The 17,192-nt window shown below is 42.6% G+C and overlaps 1 protein-coding gene across 3 annotated transcripts in view; it reads right to left on the reverse strand.

Annotated features, from left to right (window-relative positions):
- Positions 1-1,410: 1,410 nt before the first annotated feature.
- osbpl5 (oxysterol binding protein-like 5) overlaps positions 1,411-17,192 on the reverse strand; it is a 103,309-nt gene continuing 87,527 nt past the window's right edge. For all 3 annotated transcript variants that reach the window (XM_024379145.2, XM_024379142.2, XM_024379144.2), the window contains 10 exons: positions 13,735-13,831; positions 13,450-13,548; positions 9,879-9,976; positions 7,390-7,479; positions 6,851-6,984; positions 6,573-6,752; positions 6,245-6,380; positions 5,879-5,993; positions 5,420-5,522; positions 1,411-3,571 (listed from right to left, as the gene is read on the reverse strand). In XM_024379145.2, coding sequence (XP_024234913.1) covers positions 3,436-3,571; positions 5,420-5,522; positions 5,879-5,993; positions 6,245-6,380; positions 6,573-6,752; positions 6,851-6,984; positions 7,390-7,479; positions 9,879-9,976; positions 13,450-13,548; positions 13,735-13,831 — 1,188 coding nt within the window. In that variant the 3' untranslated portion in view covers positions 1,411-3,435. The remainder of the gene's footprint in view (positions 3,572-5,419; positions 5,523-5,878; positions 5,994-6,244; positions 6,381-6,572; positions 6,753-6,850; positions 6,985-7,389; positions 7,480-9,878; positions 9,977-13,449; positions 13,549-13,734; positions 13,832-17,192) is intronic.

The raw sequence follows: 17,192 nt of genomic DNA on the forward strand, positions 1-17,192 counted from the left end.
CCGGGGGCAAACTACCTGCCCTCCAGGACACCTACACCACCCGATGTTACAGGAAGGCCATAAAGATCATCAAGGACATCAACCACCCGAGCCACTGCCTGTTCACCCCGCTATCATCCAGAAGGCGAGGTCAGTACAGGTGCATCAAAGCTGGGACCGAGAGACTGAAAAACAGCTTCTATCTCAAGGCCATCAGACTGTTAAACAGCCACCACTAACATTGAGTGGCTGCTGCCAACACACTGACACTGACTCAACTCCAGCCACTTTAATAATGGGAATTGATGGGAAATGTAAATATATCACTAGCCACTTTAAACAATGCTACCTTATATAATGTTACTTACCCTACATTATTCATCTCATATGCATACGTATATACTGTACTCAATACCATCTACTGTATCTTGCCTATACTGCTCTGTACCATCACTCATTCATATATCCTTATGTACATATTCTTTATCCCCTTACACTGTGTATAAGACAGTAGTTTTGGAATTGTTAGTTAGATTACTTGTTGGTTATTACTGCATTGTCGGAACTAGAAGCACAAGCATTTCGCTACACTCGCATTAACATCTGCTAACCATGTGTATGTGACAAATAAAATTTGATTTGATTTGATAGGGACTTTAAACGGCTGTCCCAACTATGTGGTCAATAAAGACCCCATGGGGCGGGGTGCTTATTGTCCTGTTTTAACTGCATATGTTTATCAAACTGTAAAAAAGTCAAACGAAGTGACTTTGGTGTAGGATAGGCCAATTAAAAAAAATACAAATGAAGAGTATGTAAGTGTGGAGATGGTGGTGAGTTTCCCCTTACACTTTAAAGAGCTTTGGGTGTCTAGAGATGTAAGTTCAATCAATTATTACCATTACATGTTTTGCCATCGTCCAGACCATGCCTTTGTAGAGACGGAAACTGGTACAAAATACCAAAAAGGTGTCAAATAAAAAAGTGGTTAAAGTGTTTCCGAAATAATTTGATGGAGAAACTTGCATCCAGAGAAGCAAGGCGACACAACGTCCGCATTCTTGAAAGTCAGGACAATCCTTGTTCTGCAGACACATTCTTTTTGTAGTTGACATTGTTTATTTAGCAAGCAGTAGGCATTTATCATTCAATTAAGTGGAGTTTTATAGTTACGTGATGACATCAAGGGACCGGCGTACCTTAAATGATTCGCCAATCATTTATTCAAAAAACAGTTTCCATCATCATTTGCCGGATAAACCTGGGTCTATGGAAACCTGCTTAGTGTCTACTAGCTATGCTGTAGGACTTTCCTTGCGACACTTTATAACCAGACGTGTCTTTCAGCACTGACCATTTTGTGGAGAAACTCAATCAAAAGAGCAAGATTGGGTGTCCAGTCAAAATGTCAATGTTTACTGTAGTGCTACAGTATGCAACAGGTATAATCTTTTTTTTTTTTATAGCAAAATCATGTTCTTTCATTCTCATATGACAAAAAGATCTGTGTACATGACAGTAGAGTGCAAAACAAAAGAACAAACCGTGAATCAAAGCATTCAAAGTCAAATTCCTACTTCCTTCATCTCCTTTTCCCCATTGGGTGCCTGGACAAGGGCAAGTTTACACCAACCAAAGAGGTTGGTTTTTCAATTTTGACCCTAATGTTTGACTCCAACTTGCCTGACTGTCCGTATGTACGAGTAACATCCCAAGGCTAGATCACAGACCTGGTTCCCCTGGTATACCTGGGTCATGTTCAATAGGGTACAACCCCGTTTTAAAACAGAACAGAAATTAGTGTCAAGTCCAGTGTCCCTCCCTGTTTCAGTCCATTTTCCAGTTGGGTGCCTAATGAACAAGGGAGAACAAACTTACTCGCGATTGTCACCACTTGCATCCATCTTCCAAGCGGAGTATGATCCCTAAATCAAGGTGAATCACACAATAAATACATTCTGAATCTCATTGGTAACACAGTGCTTGTGTGTGTGTGTGTGTGTGTGCTCCAGACAAATATATACATATGGGTATATTGACCCCCAGTAATTACATCGAGAACAGTTCTTCCAAACAGTGCCGTCTGAAGTACATTACACACCCGACCCATCAACAACCTCATTATCCTATACCTTTAACAGTCTTTCGTTGTTTCCTTTCTTCTCTTCCCCTGTTCATTCTCTCTACACCGCCAATCATCTGTCCTCTATGGCTGATTGTCTACACCAGAGCAGTGCTATAAACCCATTCCCTGATGGCGCTACAGGCATACACAGACAGACCCACATCCCTTTTACCTTTCTAATCTGCCTCTCTCTGCCTAGCCTTCGTTTATATATGTATAAACACACACACACACAAACCTGTAAACAAGTACTCTTTACCTTTCAGGTTATAAATACTGTTTTGGTAAAATCATCATCATCATCATTATTAAAGATGCACTACGCAGAAATCATTTCCTGGTTGCAAAAATTCTAATTTGCCAAATTTCAGTTTATATGTGACAAAACAGGCAAGTATAGTGTAGAGTATAATTGTACCATCTAAACCGCTGGCAAATATATTTCGTATTTTCAGCGGTTTGAAGCTAGTGTACAAAACTGAAAGCAAAAAGACGCAAAAACAAAACTTAATGGGAAGCATAGAAATAAAGCACATAGAACAGATCTACGGCTTGCTTTCAATCAGTGACAGATCTATAGCACATATCTCTATGTGAATTTGGTCAGATCGCCCAAAAAGTGACATATTATAGATCTACACAAAAAGACAATTGCATTATTGGAAGTTTCTTTTTCTTATCTCGAGTTCATTTTGTTTTGTCGATGTCACATTGTTTTCTCTTCTTTTTGGCTTCAGCGTTAAGGCCCAAAGTCTGTAGTGAAGGTGGACTATTAAGGACTCCAAGCCGTAGTCCATCAATGCCCATAGGGCCTACTGTACGTACACACAATACACACACACACACACGCACACAATAGTATTGCAGGGGGAGTATAAAAAGTACACATCCATTAATAAAAGACAGGTGGAACATCCTCTTCTGTAAAACAATAATTCCTTCTCATTCCTATTAAAAAAAGCTAATTCAGTCCTTATTCTCTCATTCATCTTTTAAAAAAACACCCCCAGTCAGTCCACTCTTTCTTTTTTGATCTTTTTTGATCTCTTTCTGTCGTGGTCTTCTCAGTCCAAAGTGCTTGGGTGCCGTGCTGTCTGGCTACACTGGAGGGCGCTCTGCTCCGCTCTGGTTGGCAGGTGAGTGGTGGCTGTGGGTGGCTGTGTTTATTGCTATGGCACCTGTGGCCCTCCCGTATCAGGAGAACAGGACGAAGCTGCCCCTCCATCTAATAGTTCAGGGTTAATAGGGAGTGTTGGTCAGGGTTAACAGGGAGTGTTGAGCTGATCCTAGATCCGTGCCTGGGGGGGGGATAACTTCTGTTGCAGGGTAGTTCAGGTGAAAATGTAGTTGAGGAAGAGTTGGGAGAGCAGGAGGACACACAGGATGAAACAGTGGCGTCCAGTTGGTGTCACATTGTCCTCAGTCTCCTGACGACGGCCCAGTTGACGACCCAACGCTATCAGGTTCCTACGGAAGGACAGGCGGGAGAGTTTCAGTCATCTATCAAACTTCTAAAATCTGTCCTTTCCCAGCATTGGTATGAACTACAACAACTTGAAATCCTGCTAAAACTGAAGGTGCCCGAGTTGACCAGGAGGGGGGCAGAGTTGCTCTGTCATCTCCATCTTGCAGCATTCTGTTTATTTTGTGCACAGTGCCTTCAGAAATAATTCAGACCCCATGACTTGTTCCACATTTTGTTAGGTTCTAATTGATTAAATCGTTTTTCCCCTCATCAATCTATACACACAATACCCCCATAACGACAAAGCCAAAACAGGTTTTTAGAAATGTTTAAATATCACATTTACATTAGTATTCAGACCATTTACTCAGTACTTTGTTGAAGCACCTTTGGCAGCGATTACAGCCTTCTTGGGTATGACGCTACAAGCTTGGCACACCTTAATTTGGGGAGTTTCTCCCATTCTTCTCTGCATATCCTTTCAAGCTCTGTCAGCTTGGATGGGGAGCGTTGCTGCACAGCTATTTTCAGGTCTCTCCAGAGATGTTTGATCGGGTTCAAGTCCAGGCTCTGGCTGGGCCACTCAAGGACATTCAGAGACTTGTCCCAAAGCCACTCCTGTGTTGCTTTGGGTGTGTGCTCAGGGTCGTTGTCCTGTTGGAAGGTGAACCTTCGCCCTTTGTCTGAGGTCCTGAGCGCTCTGGAGCAGGTTTTCATCAAGGATCTCTCTGTACTTTGCTCCGTTCATCTTTGCCTCAACCCTGACTAGTCTCCCAGCCCCTGAAAAACATCTCCATAGCATTATGGTGTCACCACAATGCTTCACCGTAGGGATGGTGCCAGGTTTCCTCCAGACATGACACTTGGCATTCAGGCCAAAGAGTTCAATCTTGGTTTCATCAGACCAGAGAATCTTGTTTCTCATGGTGTGAGAGTCTTTAGGTGCCTTTTGGCAAACTCCAAGCTGTCATGTGCCTTTTCCTGAGGAGTAGCTTCCGTCTGGCCACTACCACCAATGCCTGATTGGTGGAGTGCTGCAGAGATGGTTGTCCTTCTGGAAGGTTCTCCCATCTCGACAGAGGAACCCTGGAGCTCTGTCAGAGTGACCATCGTGTTCTTGGTTACCTCCCTGACCAAGGCCCTTCTCCTCCGATTGCTCAGTTTGGCCGGGCGGCCAGCTCTAGGAAGAAACTTGGTGGTTCCAAACTTCTTCCATTTAAGAATGATGGAGGCCACTGTGTTCTTAGGGACCTTCAATGCTGCAGGAATGTTTTGGTACCCTTCCCCAGATCTGTGCCTCGACACAATGCTGTCTTGGAGCTCTACGGACAGTTCCTTTGACCCCATGGCTTGGTTTTGCTCTGACATGCACTGTCAACTGTGGGACCTTATATAGACAGGTGTGTGCCTTTCCAAATCATGTCCAATCAATTGAATTTACCACAGGTGGACTCCAATCAAGTTGTAGAAACATCGAGGATGATCAATGGAAACAGGATGCGCCTGAGATCAATTTCAAGTCTCATAGTAAAGGGTCTGAATACTTATGTAGATAAGGTATTACTGTTTTATTTGCAAACATTTTCTAAAAATCTGTTTTCGTTCGGTCATTATGGGGTATTGTGTAGATTGCTGAATATGATTTTTTTTATTTAACCCATTTCAGATTAAGGCTGTAACGTAACAAACTGTCAAAAGTCAAGGGGTCTGAATTATTTCCGAAGGTACGGTACGTGTGTGTCGTTGTGCCCTTGAGCAAGGCACTTTACCCTAATTGCTCCTGTAAGTCCCTCTGGATAAGAGTGTCTGCTAAATGATCTTTTATGTTTAAAAAATGTGTGCTCTCTTACCTCTGGATGTCTTGCTGTGTCTTCTGTATGGATGCGATGGAGGCCTCTATGAGGGCAATGTCCTTCACTTCCTTGTTGCACCGTGTACACTGGCTCAGGTACCCTAGTAATGTGACAAGGGAGAGAAAATCTAGGTTTGGTTTACTGATAGTCTGAGGATATGTATGGGCATCATGGGTTGTGTGTGTATGTGCATGCATGCATGTGAGCAAGTGTGTGTTTTTGATTTACCGTCATTGTCAGAGGACTCGTGTGTAGGTTCTGACGTGGTGAATGTGTGCGTCTTACCTTCATTATCAGAGGACTCGTGTGTAGATTCTGACATGGTGAACGTGTGCGTCTTACCTTCATTATCAGAGGACTCGTGTGTAGATTCTGACATGGTGAACGTGTGCGTCTTACCTTCATTATCAGAGGACTCGTGTGTAGGTTCTGACATGGTGAATGTGTGCGTCTTACCTTCATTATCAGAGGACTCGTGTGTAGGTTCTGGTGTAGTGCTGCTGCTCTCAGTGTTCTGGCTGCAGCTAGACGGCTGGCTGCTGCCTTTCCTGTGTTTCCCATTCACCTGGGCCTGAGATACGGGCACGCACGACCACGCCAAACACACACACACACACACACCTGTAATGTCCAATTTTCACAAAACTACACATTGAAGCCAGACTATTGTTAAATGGTATACCCAATATGGTAACTGGTCCACAAACACCAGAAGACTGCGTTGAGTGTCCAGTCTAATTGAAATTCTATGGTTAGAACTAGTCAGTTTGGCAAAGAAACCAAGATGGAAAGAGGGAACATCTGTGTGTCTCTCTCGCTTACCTTCTGCTGGCTAGCCCAGGCTGAGGCGCGGCTGTACGCCAGTCCTTTATGTCGTCTCTGTGATTTCTCCTTGGTCTGGATCACCCCGTGCTTCTCAAACTGCACCAGACAGCGCTCAGGGTCCCACGGCCGTGTGCTGGAGAGGGAGGGAGGGAGTTCACATACATACCAGATCTTCAGGTGGGGAAATGTATTCTGGGGTTTGTGTGCCAGTGTAGATGCAATGTCTGTATTAGTCCTGTTATATTTGTAATGCCATTTGGTGTGTGTGTACGCACTCTATCTATCTGTGTATGTATGACCACTTGGTGGTGTGCTGTGTCCATACTCTATGTGTGTGTATGTCCATTCGTTGGTGACAGAGTCCAGGTTGAAGAGTCTGGGGCGCCAAGGTTGGTCTCCACGGTCTTTGGCCTGATTCCTCTGAGCCTCCTCCAGTACAAACTTCTCCTGGGTTGCCTGGTTCTGGTCACGGTCCACTATAGCACTGGTCACATGCTGCCACAGCCTGCAAGGCACACATACACAGAAAGGTCTTAGGAAAGCTTCCATCCAATGTATGTAAAAGCCTGCAGACAGAACACTGTGGTGTGTGTGTGTCCTTACCTCTCCGACTCAAACTGCCCTTGCTGGTCCAGCTGTACCACCTGCCTCTTCAGTCTGGTGCTGCGGACCTCTGGAGTAGGGTTCCACAGATGCTCCTGCTGCCCTGACTTCTCCTGTAGGAACACCTCACCATCCTGATCTCACACACACACACACACACACACACACATTTTGTGCTATTTACACATATGCCTTATTTTTGTACATTGCCAATGCTATTGTATGTTGTCTGTCCGTCCGTCCATCCATCCATCCATCCATCAACACGTCACATCAGAACACCTCTTGCTGACCTCCCCTCCTGGAGAAACACCTTTTATTCCTGACAACAACACACATACACTTTCAATAACAAACAGGGGAGATGGGGATATAGTGTGTGTGTGTGTGTGTGTGTGTGTGTGTGTGTGTGTGTGTGTGTGTATGTGTGAGAGAGAGAAAAAGAAAGAGAGGGATATTGTGATAGCACATGCACCTAAGAGAGAGTGCGAGAGGGTGAGGGAGGGGAGCGAGAGGGAGATGCATGCAGGTACTCTTACCCAGTGTCCGTCCACAGTGGCCAGCAGCTCGTCTCCCTGCTGGATCTTTCCCGAGATCACGTTCACACTGCTGGAGCCTCCCAGGAAGGGCTACAATATAGAGAGAGAAGACCGTCCCCTACAGGTGACTAGAGCAAGAACAGAACAACCCTGATCCTAGACCTTATGAGCCAACTTGATCTGAATCTACCGCATGTAATGATATAGTGCCATGTGTCACAGTTAGACTGGGATTTCATGTGATTGCCTTTACAAGCAGCATTGTCTCCATGCATGGATCGAATCCTACCGGGTCATTTTATATATTACACATCCTTTAAAGGAACATTTAAAAATAATAAAACATTTTTAAAAGTACCTTTTGGATGAAACCCAACAAACTCGGTTATAATAACCGACTGTCACCCCAGTTTTATCTTGCCCCTTTACTGTTTTGTCTTTCTATTTGCTTTCATGCAATGGCTAGTTCATTTAATTCATAAAACAATTACTTTTGGGTTTTCTTGGGTCTGATACCGATTCCGATTTTTTGGGGACAAAACGTTATCTGCTGATATACTGTTTTACAGCGGGGAAATTAAAAAGTAAAATTTTCCACATAAATTGCTATCCAAAAGAGCAATTGTCCAAGAAATATGTTTCAAATGGTGATTTCTTACATTGTGACAATAATGACATCATGGCCACAAGTGTTCAGATAACCTTTTATTTTTTTAAATATTGGTTATCGGTGGAATTTTCAGATTATATCGATATATCGTTAAAAGGACAATATCAGCCTATAAAGTCGGTGAAACGATACAGTTGAAGTCAGAAGTTTATATACACCATAGCCAAATACATTTCAAGTCAGTTTTTCACAATTCCTGACATTTAATCCATGATAAAATTCCCTGTTTTAGGTTAGTTAGGATCACCACTTTACATAAGAATGTGAAATGTCAGAATAATAGTAGAGAGGATTTATTTCAGCTTTTATTTTCTTTCATCACATTCCCAGTGGGTCAGAAGTTTACATACACTCACTTAGTATTTGGTAGCATTGCCTTTAAATTGCCCATTCTTCCTGACAGAGCTGGTGTAACTGAGTCAGGTTTGTAGGCCTCCTTGCTCGTACATGCTTTTTCAGTTCTGCCTACAAATGTTCTATAGGATTGAGGCCAGGGCTTTGTGATGGCCACTCCAATACCTGGACTTTGTTGTGCCATTTTGCCACAACTTTGGAAGTATGCTTGGGGTCATTGTGCATTTGGAATACCCATTTGCGACCAAGCTTTAACTTCCTGACTGATGTCTTGAGATGTTGCTTCAATATATCCACACATTTTCTACCTAATTTCCTACCTCATGATGCCGTGATTTGTCGTCCCTCCTGCAGCAAAGCACCACCACAACATGATGCTGCCAGCCCCGTGCTTCACGGTTGGGATGGTGTTCTTCGGCTTGCAAGCCTCCCCCTTTTTCCTCCAAACATAATGGTCATTATGGCCAAACAGCTCTATTTTTGTTTCATCAGACCAGAGGACATTTCTCCAAAAAGTATGATCTTTGTCCCCATGTGCAGTTGCAAACTGTAGTCTGGCTTTTTTATGGTGGTTTTGGAGAATTGGCTTCTTCCTTGCTGAGTGGCCTTTCAGGTTATGTCAATATAGGACTCATTTTACTGTGGATATAGATATTTTTGTACCGGTTTCCTCCAGCATCTTCACAAGGTCCTTTGCTGTTGTTCTGGGATTGATTTGCACTTTCCGCACCAAAGTATGTTAATCTCTAGCAGACAGAACACGTCTCCTTCCTGAGTGGTATGACAGCTGCGTGGTCCCATATACTTGCGTACTATTGTTTGTACAGATGAACGTGGTACCTTCAGGCTTTTGGAAATTGCTCCCAAGGATGAACCAGACTTGTGGAGGTCTACATATTTTTTTCTGGGGTCTTGGCGGATTTCTTTTGATTTCCCCATGATGTCAAGCAAAGAGGCACTGAGTTTGAAGGTAGCCCTTGAAATACATCCACAAGTACACCTCCAATTGACTCAAATTATGTCAATTAGCCTATCAGAAGCTTCCAAAGCCATGACATCATTTTCTGGAATTTTGCAAGCTGTTTAAAGGCACAGTCAACTTTGTATGTAAACTTCTGACCCACTGGAATTGTGATACAGTGAATTATAAGTGAAATAATCTGTCTGTAAACAATTGTTGGACTTGCGTCATGCACAAAGTAGATGTCCTAACCGACTTGTCAAAACTATAGTTTGTTAACAAGAAATTTGTGAAGTGGTTGAAAAATGAGTTTTAATGACTCCAACCTAAGTGTATGTAAACTTCCAACTTAAAATGTATATGGGTCTGCCTCTAGTTTTCTTTTCCCTCTCATTGCGCTTCATTGTTTCACCAAAGTATGCTTTTATGTATGTTGTATTTATGTTTCTGTACAACATGGAAAAGATGCGAACTTAGGAAATACACACACAAACACACACATACCTTCAACTTGAACTCCAGTTCTGCCACATATTTGGTTTTCTCACACTCAATAGTGATCTTCCCTCCCAGCTCCAGTGTCATGGTGCCATACAGAATACCTAATATAGAAACAAGAAGCAACATTTACACACACACACGTAGAAACACTCCTATCATGAACGATATAAAAGGTCAGTGAATGCAACAGAGCCAGAACAACAGTGCAAATACAGGAGCTACAGGCAAGCCACTTCAGACAGAAGTAAGCAGTCAGTAAATGGGCCATGCTCGGTTACCATGCTCGGTTACCCATCTAAATAGTAGGCATTTTGGTTATGCAAAATAAAAACGCTTGATAATTGAGGCTTTTCATCTATTTTGAATTCGCTGCACATTGAGGAAGATAATATTTTCAGACCCAGCTGATAATCAGATAAGGGGACTGGGTGTTTAAGCAATAAGGTTATTGTGCTATAACTCCTGACTAAGGGCTGTTCTTTGGCCCAAGGCAAAGCCGAGGCCAGGGAACAGCCCTTCGGAGGGAGTCATCACACGATAATCCCCGGGTACTCAAGCAATATTGCTTTTAGTAAGTGGTTGCCAACATAGTTATATAAATATTAATAAAAAAGTTCTCATTAACATTTTAACAAGTAAAATTGTTTTTGCATTCTGAATGTGCAAGTCAAGCGGGTTGGTCATTTGTTAATTCTATTAATTTGACATTGCTATGCTAAACAAATCACTGGAATCTAGCTGGCAGAGATTTAATGATGATGAGACAAGAATGTCCATAAATAATGATTTAATAAATATCTAATAGGCCTACATAGGCAACAACTAGTATGGTTGGCGAGTCCAGGCTAACAAAGCTAGTTGGTGATGTTAATATAGTGACGTTTCCGTTGATGGCACATGATGGGAAGAACTGTCCATGGTCTGGTGCTGCCAATAACTTGAGTGAGCTCTCACACTGGCCACTCACTGCCATTATTTCCCCTTGCCTCCAGGCCCGCATCGCACAACTTCTGCATTCTTAAGTTGCTATCCAAGCAGGCTGATCGTTATTTTCTCATGTTTTGACCCAGGTGTTAATTCAAATAAATATATTAATTTGACATTGCTTTGCTAAACAAATCACTGGCTTGTAGCTAGCTAGCAAAGCTTCAATGCTGATAAGAGACAAGAGCTTCAATAAATAATGATTTAATACACTGAACAAAAATATAAACGCAACATACAACAATTTCAAAGATTTTACTGAGTTACACTTCATAAGGAAATCAGTCAATTGAAAAATTCATTAGGCCCTAACCAATGGATTTCACGACTGGGAATACAGATACGCATCTGTTGGTCACAGATACCTTAAAAAAAAGGTAGGGGAGTGGATCAGAAAACCAGTCAAGTATCTGGTACCACCATTTGCACCATGCAGCGCAACACATCTCCTTTGCATGGAGTTGATCAGGCTGTTGATTGTGGCCTGTGGAATGTTGTCCCATTCCTCTTCAATGGGTGTGCAAAGTGGCTGAACAGTGGCGGGAACTGGAACACGCTGTTGAACACGTCGATTCAGAGCATCCCAAACATGCTCAATGGGTGACATGTCTGAGTATGCAGGCCATGGAAGAACTGGGACATTTTCAGCTTCCAGAAATTGTGTACAGATCCTTGTGATGTGTGGCCGTGCATTATCATGCTGAAACATGAGGTGATGGCGGCGGATGAATGGTACGACAATGGCCTCAGGATCTCATCACGATATACAGTGGGGCAAAAAAGTATTTAGTCAGCCACCAATTGTGCAAGTTCTCCCACTTAAAAAGATGAGAGAGGCCTGTAATTTTCATCATAGGTACACTTCAACTATGACAGACAAAATGAGAAAAAAAAATCCAGAAAATCACATTAATCTTTAGGAGACAGAACCCATCTCCTCCTTGAGCGGTATGACGGCTGCGTGGTCCCATGGTGTTTAAACTTGCGTACTATTGTTTGTACAGATGAACGTGGTACCTTCATGCGTTTGGAAATTGCTCCCAAGGTTGAACCAGACTTGTGGAGGTCTACAATTTTTTTTCTGTGGTCTTGGCTGATTTATTTTGATTTCCCCATGATGTCAAGCAAAGAGGCACTGAGTTTGAAGGTAGGCCTTGAAATACATCCACAGGTACACCTCCAATTGACTCAAATTATGTCAATTAGCCTATCAGAAGCTTCCCGAAGCCATGTCATCATTTTCTGGAATTTTCCAAGCTGTTTAAAGGCACAGTCAACTTAGCTTATGTCACCTTCTGACCCACTGGAATTGTGATACAGTGAATTCTAAGTGAAATAATCTGTCTGTAAACAATTATTGGAAAAATTACTTGTGTCATGCACAAAGTAGATGTCCTAACCGACTTGCCAAAACTATAGTTTGTTAACAAGAAATTTGGGAAGTGGTTGAAAAACTAGTTTTAATTACTCCAAACTAAGTATGTAAACTTCCGACTTCAACTTTATTATGAAAGTACGACAAAGGCACTGGAATAAGCAGATCAGAAAAGACAAGCCATTAACACTAGAACCACTAAAGCAGCCAATTTTTTTCATGAATGCCCCACTCCATCATTGACTTTTCCTAAATAAGTTTATAACACACTGTCGTTGTTAGAATCTTAATATCACAAACAGAACTGGAGTTATAACCAGTTTTAGGAGGGCATGTCATTATTGGAATGGTTTTCCCCAGTTGTCCCTCTTTCTCCTTGTCTCCTTCTCCTGACACTGGAATATGCAGTGCCCAGCTGATAATCACCCAGATAATTCCTTCGAAACTGAATCTAAACTAATTTCACACATATAACAGATTAAATAAATGAAGTTAAGTATGATGGGGAGAAAAGATAAGTTGATGAGTGAAGGGACGTGAGCAATGTATAATTATGTAATCACCAATTGTGAATGAATTACATGGCGGGCCATTCTATTGCATTGATCGATTGTAATTCTAACCTTTAAAACAGTATGAATCAAAGCAGTCTTATCATTCTACTCTGGCCTACTCGGATTGGGCTACACAGTGGGAGCGTGCGTAATTGTACTTGCTGAACAATTCAATATCTTGTCAAATGTCGATATTGGGCAGCAGGTGAGAGAGTGTTGGAGAATGTGGTGATGGGACTTATGGAACCTTATGTTGGGAAGGGGAGAAATGTCAACATGGACTTTTTCTTAACTTCCCTCTCATCGGCTAACAATTTGCTTGCAAAGAAAACAAGTCTGGCCAGCACCATGAACAAAGTGAGACGGGAGCTCCCTCCATCTGCGCAAAATAAGAATGATGTTGTAGAATGAATTAGCCCCCCGGGCAAAATTTGTTTGACACCCCTGCTATACAGTATTTGTTTAGATTTACTTGTATTGGGTTCTGATGGGGTACGAATGTTGAACTAAGCTCATGTTCATTTTTTTAAATTAATGATATGAATATACATAAGCCCAAAAATGGATGCAGCAATTAAGGATTCAAATGTTAGAGTTGCTCAGAAAACCAGAGATATTTAGATTCCAGAAAGACCGTTTATGGATTTTTAAAAAGTAGTACCTTTACAGTGGGCGTAAGGCATGGTGATGACGTACTCCTCATCCCTGCCCAGCAGCATCAATCTGGCCCTGCCATCCAGTATGGCAGACAGAGAGTTACCTGGAACAGGACATTAGAATTTACACCGATCAACCTGGTCCCAGATCTGTTCATCCTGTAAAGATCTGTTTCATATACACCTTTAGGCATAGAGTAGATAGAAACACCATGAAACTCAATTTAATTCCCGACATAAGATTGACTACACAAGAACAAAGATTGTGGTGTGCAGATAAGCCAGCGTACCGTAAAACTTGGACTTGGCCAAGATGCTGCCGCTGATATAGAAGCCATCCTTCTTGTTGCAGACGTAGAAGGCAGAGATTGGTGGGTGGTGGGAGATCTGAGATAGAAAGATAGGGAGTGTGTTATTTAGGGCAGTGATTCTCAACTGGGGAAGTCGCGACCCCCATGGGGGCCGCTGGAGGATTTTAAGGGGTCGCACAACTTGTATAAAATAATATCTAAAACATGTGCACCGCTTATTGTTGTTCACTTTACACGTGCAGCGAGTCCGCAGTAGTAAAATGGCTAGTTATGTTCGAACTCTGAGGGTTCTTGCGCTGTACACACTCAATGACCAATACAATAACACACACACTGATCCAATGAACTGACATTTCTCGACATACACACTGATCCAATAAAAATGTAATTCTGCAACATTTTGTTTTAAATGTGACACATCCAATCAGATAATACAGATATTTTTCCGAAAGCTACAGTTGCAAGAAAAAGTTTGTGAACCCTTTGGAATTACCTGGATTTCTGCATTGATTACTCATAAAATGTGGTCTGATCTTCATCTAAGTCACAATAATAGACAAACACAATCTGACTAAACTAATAACACACAAAGAGTTTTCACATTTTTATTGAAGATGTTGAGTAATCATTCACAGTGCAGGCTGGTAAAAGTAAGTCAACCCTTGAATTTAGTAACTTCTAGATCCTCCGTTAGCAGCAACAACCTCCACCAAACGTTTCCTGTAGCTCCTTATAAAACCTGGCACAACATTTTGAACCATTCCTCCCTACAAATCTGTTTCAGTTCATCAATATTTCTGGGTTGTCTTGATTGCACAGCCCTCTTCAGGACATGCCACAGCATCACAATTGGGTTAAGGTCAGGACTATGACTTGGCCATTCCAAAACACAAATCTTTCTTTTCAGCCATTCTTTAGTTGATTTACTTGTGTGCTTTGGGTCATTGTCTTGTCGCATCACCCAACCTCTCTTAAGCTTGAGGTCATGAACTGCTGCCCTGATATTCTCCTGTAAAATGTCTTGATACACTTTTGAATTCATTGTTCCCTCAACGATTGCAAGGCGTCCAGGCCCTGAGGCAGCAAAGCAGCCCCAAACCATGATGCTCCCTCCACCATGCTTCACAGTTAGGATGAGGTTTTGGTGTTGTGTGCAGTGCCCTTTTTCCTCTACACATAGCGTTGTGCATTTTTCCCAAAAAGTTCCCAAAGACTTTTGTCTCATCTGTCCACAGCACATTTTCCCAGAAGCGTTGTGGAACATCCTGTTGGTCTTGGGCAAACCGGAGACATGCCGCAATGTTTTTTTTTTTAGACAGCAGTGGTTTCCTTCGTGGTGTCCTTCCATGATCACCATAGTTGTTCAGTGTTTTTCTGATAGTGGACACATGAACACAGACTTTCTTTGCCCTTTGTGTTCTTGGAGTGATCTTCGCAGGACACCCACTCCGAGGGAGAGTAGCAACAGTCCTGAATCTTCTCCATTTGTAGACCGTTTGTCTTACCATGGATTGATGAACACCAAGGTCTTTAGCAATGCTTTTGTAACCTTTTCCAGCTACGTGCATCTCTATAATGTGTCTTCTAAGGTCCTGTGAAAGTTGTTGGGATTGAGGCATGGTTCACACTAACCAATCTTTCTGGAGAAGAACATACAGTATAGGGCAGGGTGCCTGTGCAACCCACACCTCCAATCTCATCTCCTTAATTGAAACACTTGACTCCAAATAGCTTTTGGAGAAGTCGTTAACAAAGGATCACTTACTTTTCCCAGCCTGCACTGTGAATGTCTTCAATAAATGTCACTCAATGTCTTCAATAAAAATGTGAAAAGTACAACTGTGTGTTATTAGTTTAGTCAGATTGTGTTTGTCTATTATTGTGACTTAGATGAAGATCAGACCACATTTTATGAGTAATCAATGCAGAAATCCAGGTAATTCCAAAGGGTTCACAAACTTTTTCTTGCAACTGTAGCTTGATTGACAGCTAACTATGTTCTGCAGTCATTGCACATGTGGATAGTTAGCTTTCACTTAAGTCATGTAGGCTAGCTGTCAGAGTAAAATCATGGACACGTTTATAAAACGTGCAGCTCCCTCTTCATCTACGGCTGCTTTCAATGTCAACATCAAGGCAGACAACCTGGTCCCTGTCTGGAAGAGAAAATACGACCCCGACTTAATCAAATATGGTTTTACTTATATAGAAAAGGCAGGGTGGGTGTAGACCCTCCAAAATGAAAAGGCACCTGGACATCAAGCATCCAAGAAACAAAGACAGCTGACTTTTTTTTTCTTCAAGAAAATATCGATATCTGGAGGCCTCACAAGATTCACTGAAGAACGTATGCACGGTACAAGAAAAGGCACTTCGCGCATCGCCTTGTGGCCCAGCGCATTGCTAAGTGCAAAAAAAGCCCACACCAGCGCAGAGGATCTCATTCTCTCTGCTGTGATTGATATGTGCACTGAAATCTTGGGAGAGTAAGCCGCCAACAAACTTAACCCCTATCCAATGACACCATTATGAGGAGAATCCAGGACATGTCTGAAGACATAACGCACCAGACAGAGCGCAAACAGGCCATTACGCACGGCAGCTTGATGAATCCACAGATGTGGCTAACCACGTCAAGGTCAGACACGTCTGGGAAAATAACATTGAGGAGTTGATTTGCCCACCACCACCACAGAGTATGTCTTTAACACAATGGTTATGTACCTGGGCTCCGTGGGGTTGGCCTGAGATGGGTGCGTCGGTGTGACCACTGATGGGGCAGCTGCCATGACGGGAAATGCACTACGGCGTAGTAAAGGGGATCCTGGAGAGAGCACCGAGTGCGATGTGGAACCATTTACATTTTAGTCATTTAGCAGTCACTCTTACATAGAGTGACTTACAGTAGTGAGTGGGGGTGGGCAGTATACCAGTATGAACGTGAATACCGCTATGACGGTGTGCCATGATATGGATTTTTGCATTGGTCTGGCTTTAAGATATCCGACCTCGACCAACAAACAGGTACTGTGTAAGTTGTGTCGACGCATTGTGTTAGTCAAACGTGGAAACACCAGCAAACTGTTTCACCACCTGAAAACCCTGCATGTGCGTGACTGTGATGCATCTACCAGAATGTGTGCAGCAAACCCCTGGAGCAAGACATCTCCAAGCCAGACCCGCACTCAGCTATCATTCAAGGAATCATTCGTTAGTGGTACTGCCTATGAGAAGACGAGCAAGTGGAATGAGATAACGAGTGCAATTATGTATCGCATAGCGAAAGACCTAGAACCGATTCAAACTGTGGAGAAAGACGGTTTCACAAAGTTGATGCGAACTCTAGAACCAAGATATGAGATCCAGAGCCATAAATACTTCAGCAAAACGTGTCTGACAGAACTCTACACAGAATGTCGTGACGGAGTTGCCAGGGA

This window comes from Oncorhynchus tshawytscha, linkage group LG19, assembly GCF_018296145.1.
Source record: "Oncorhynchus tshawytscha isolate Ot180627B linkage group LG19, Otsh_v2.0, whole genome shotgun sequence".
Lineage (NCBI taxonomy): Eukaryota > Metazoa > Chordata > Actinopteri > Salmoniformes > Salmonidae > Oncorhynchus > Oncorhynchus tshawytscha.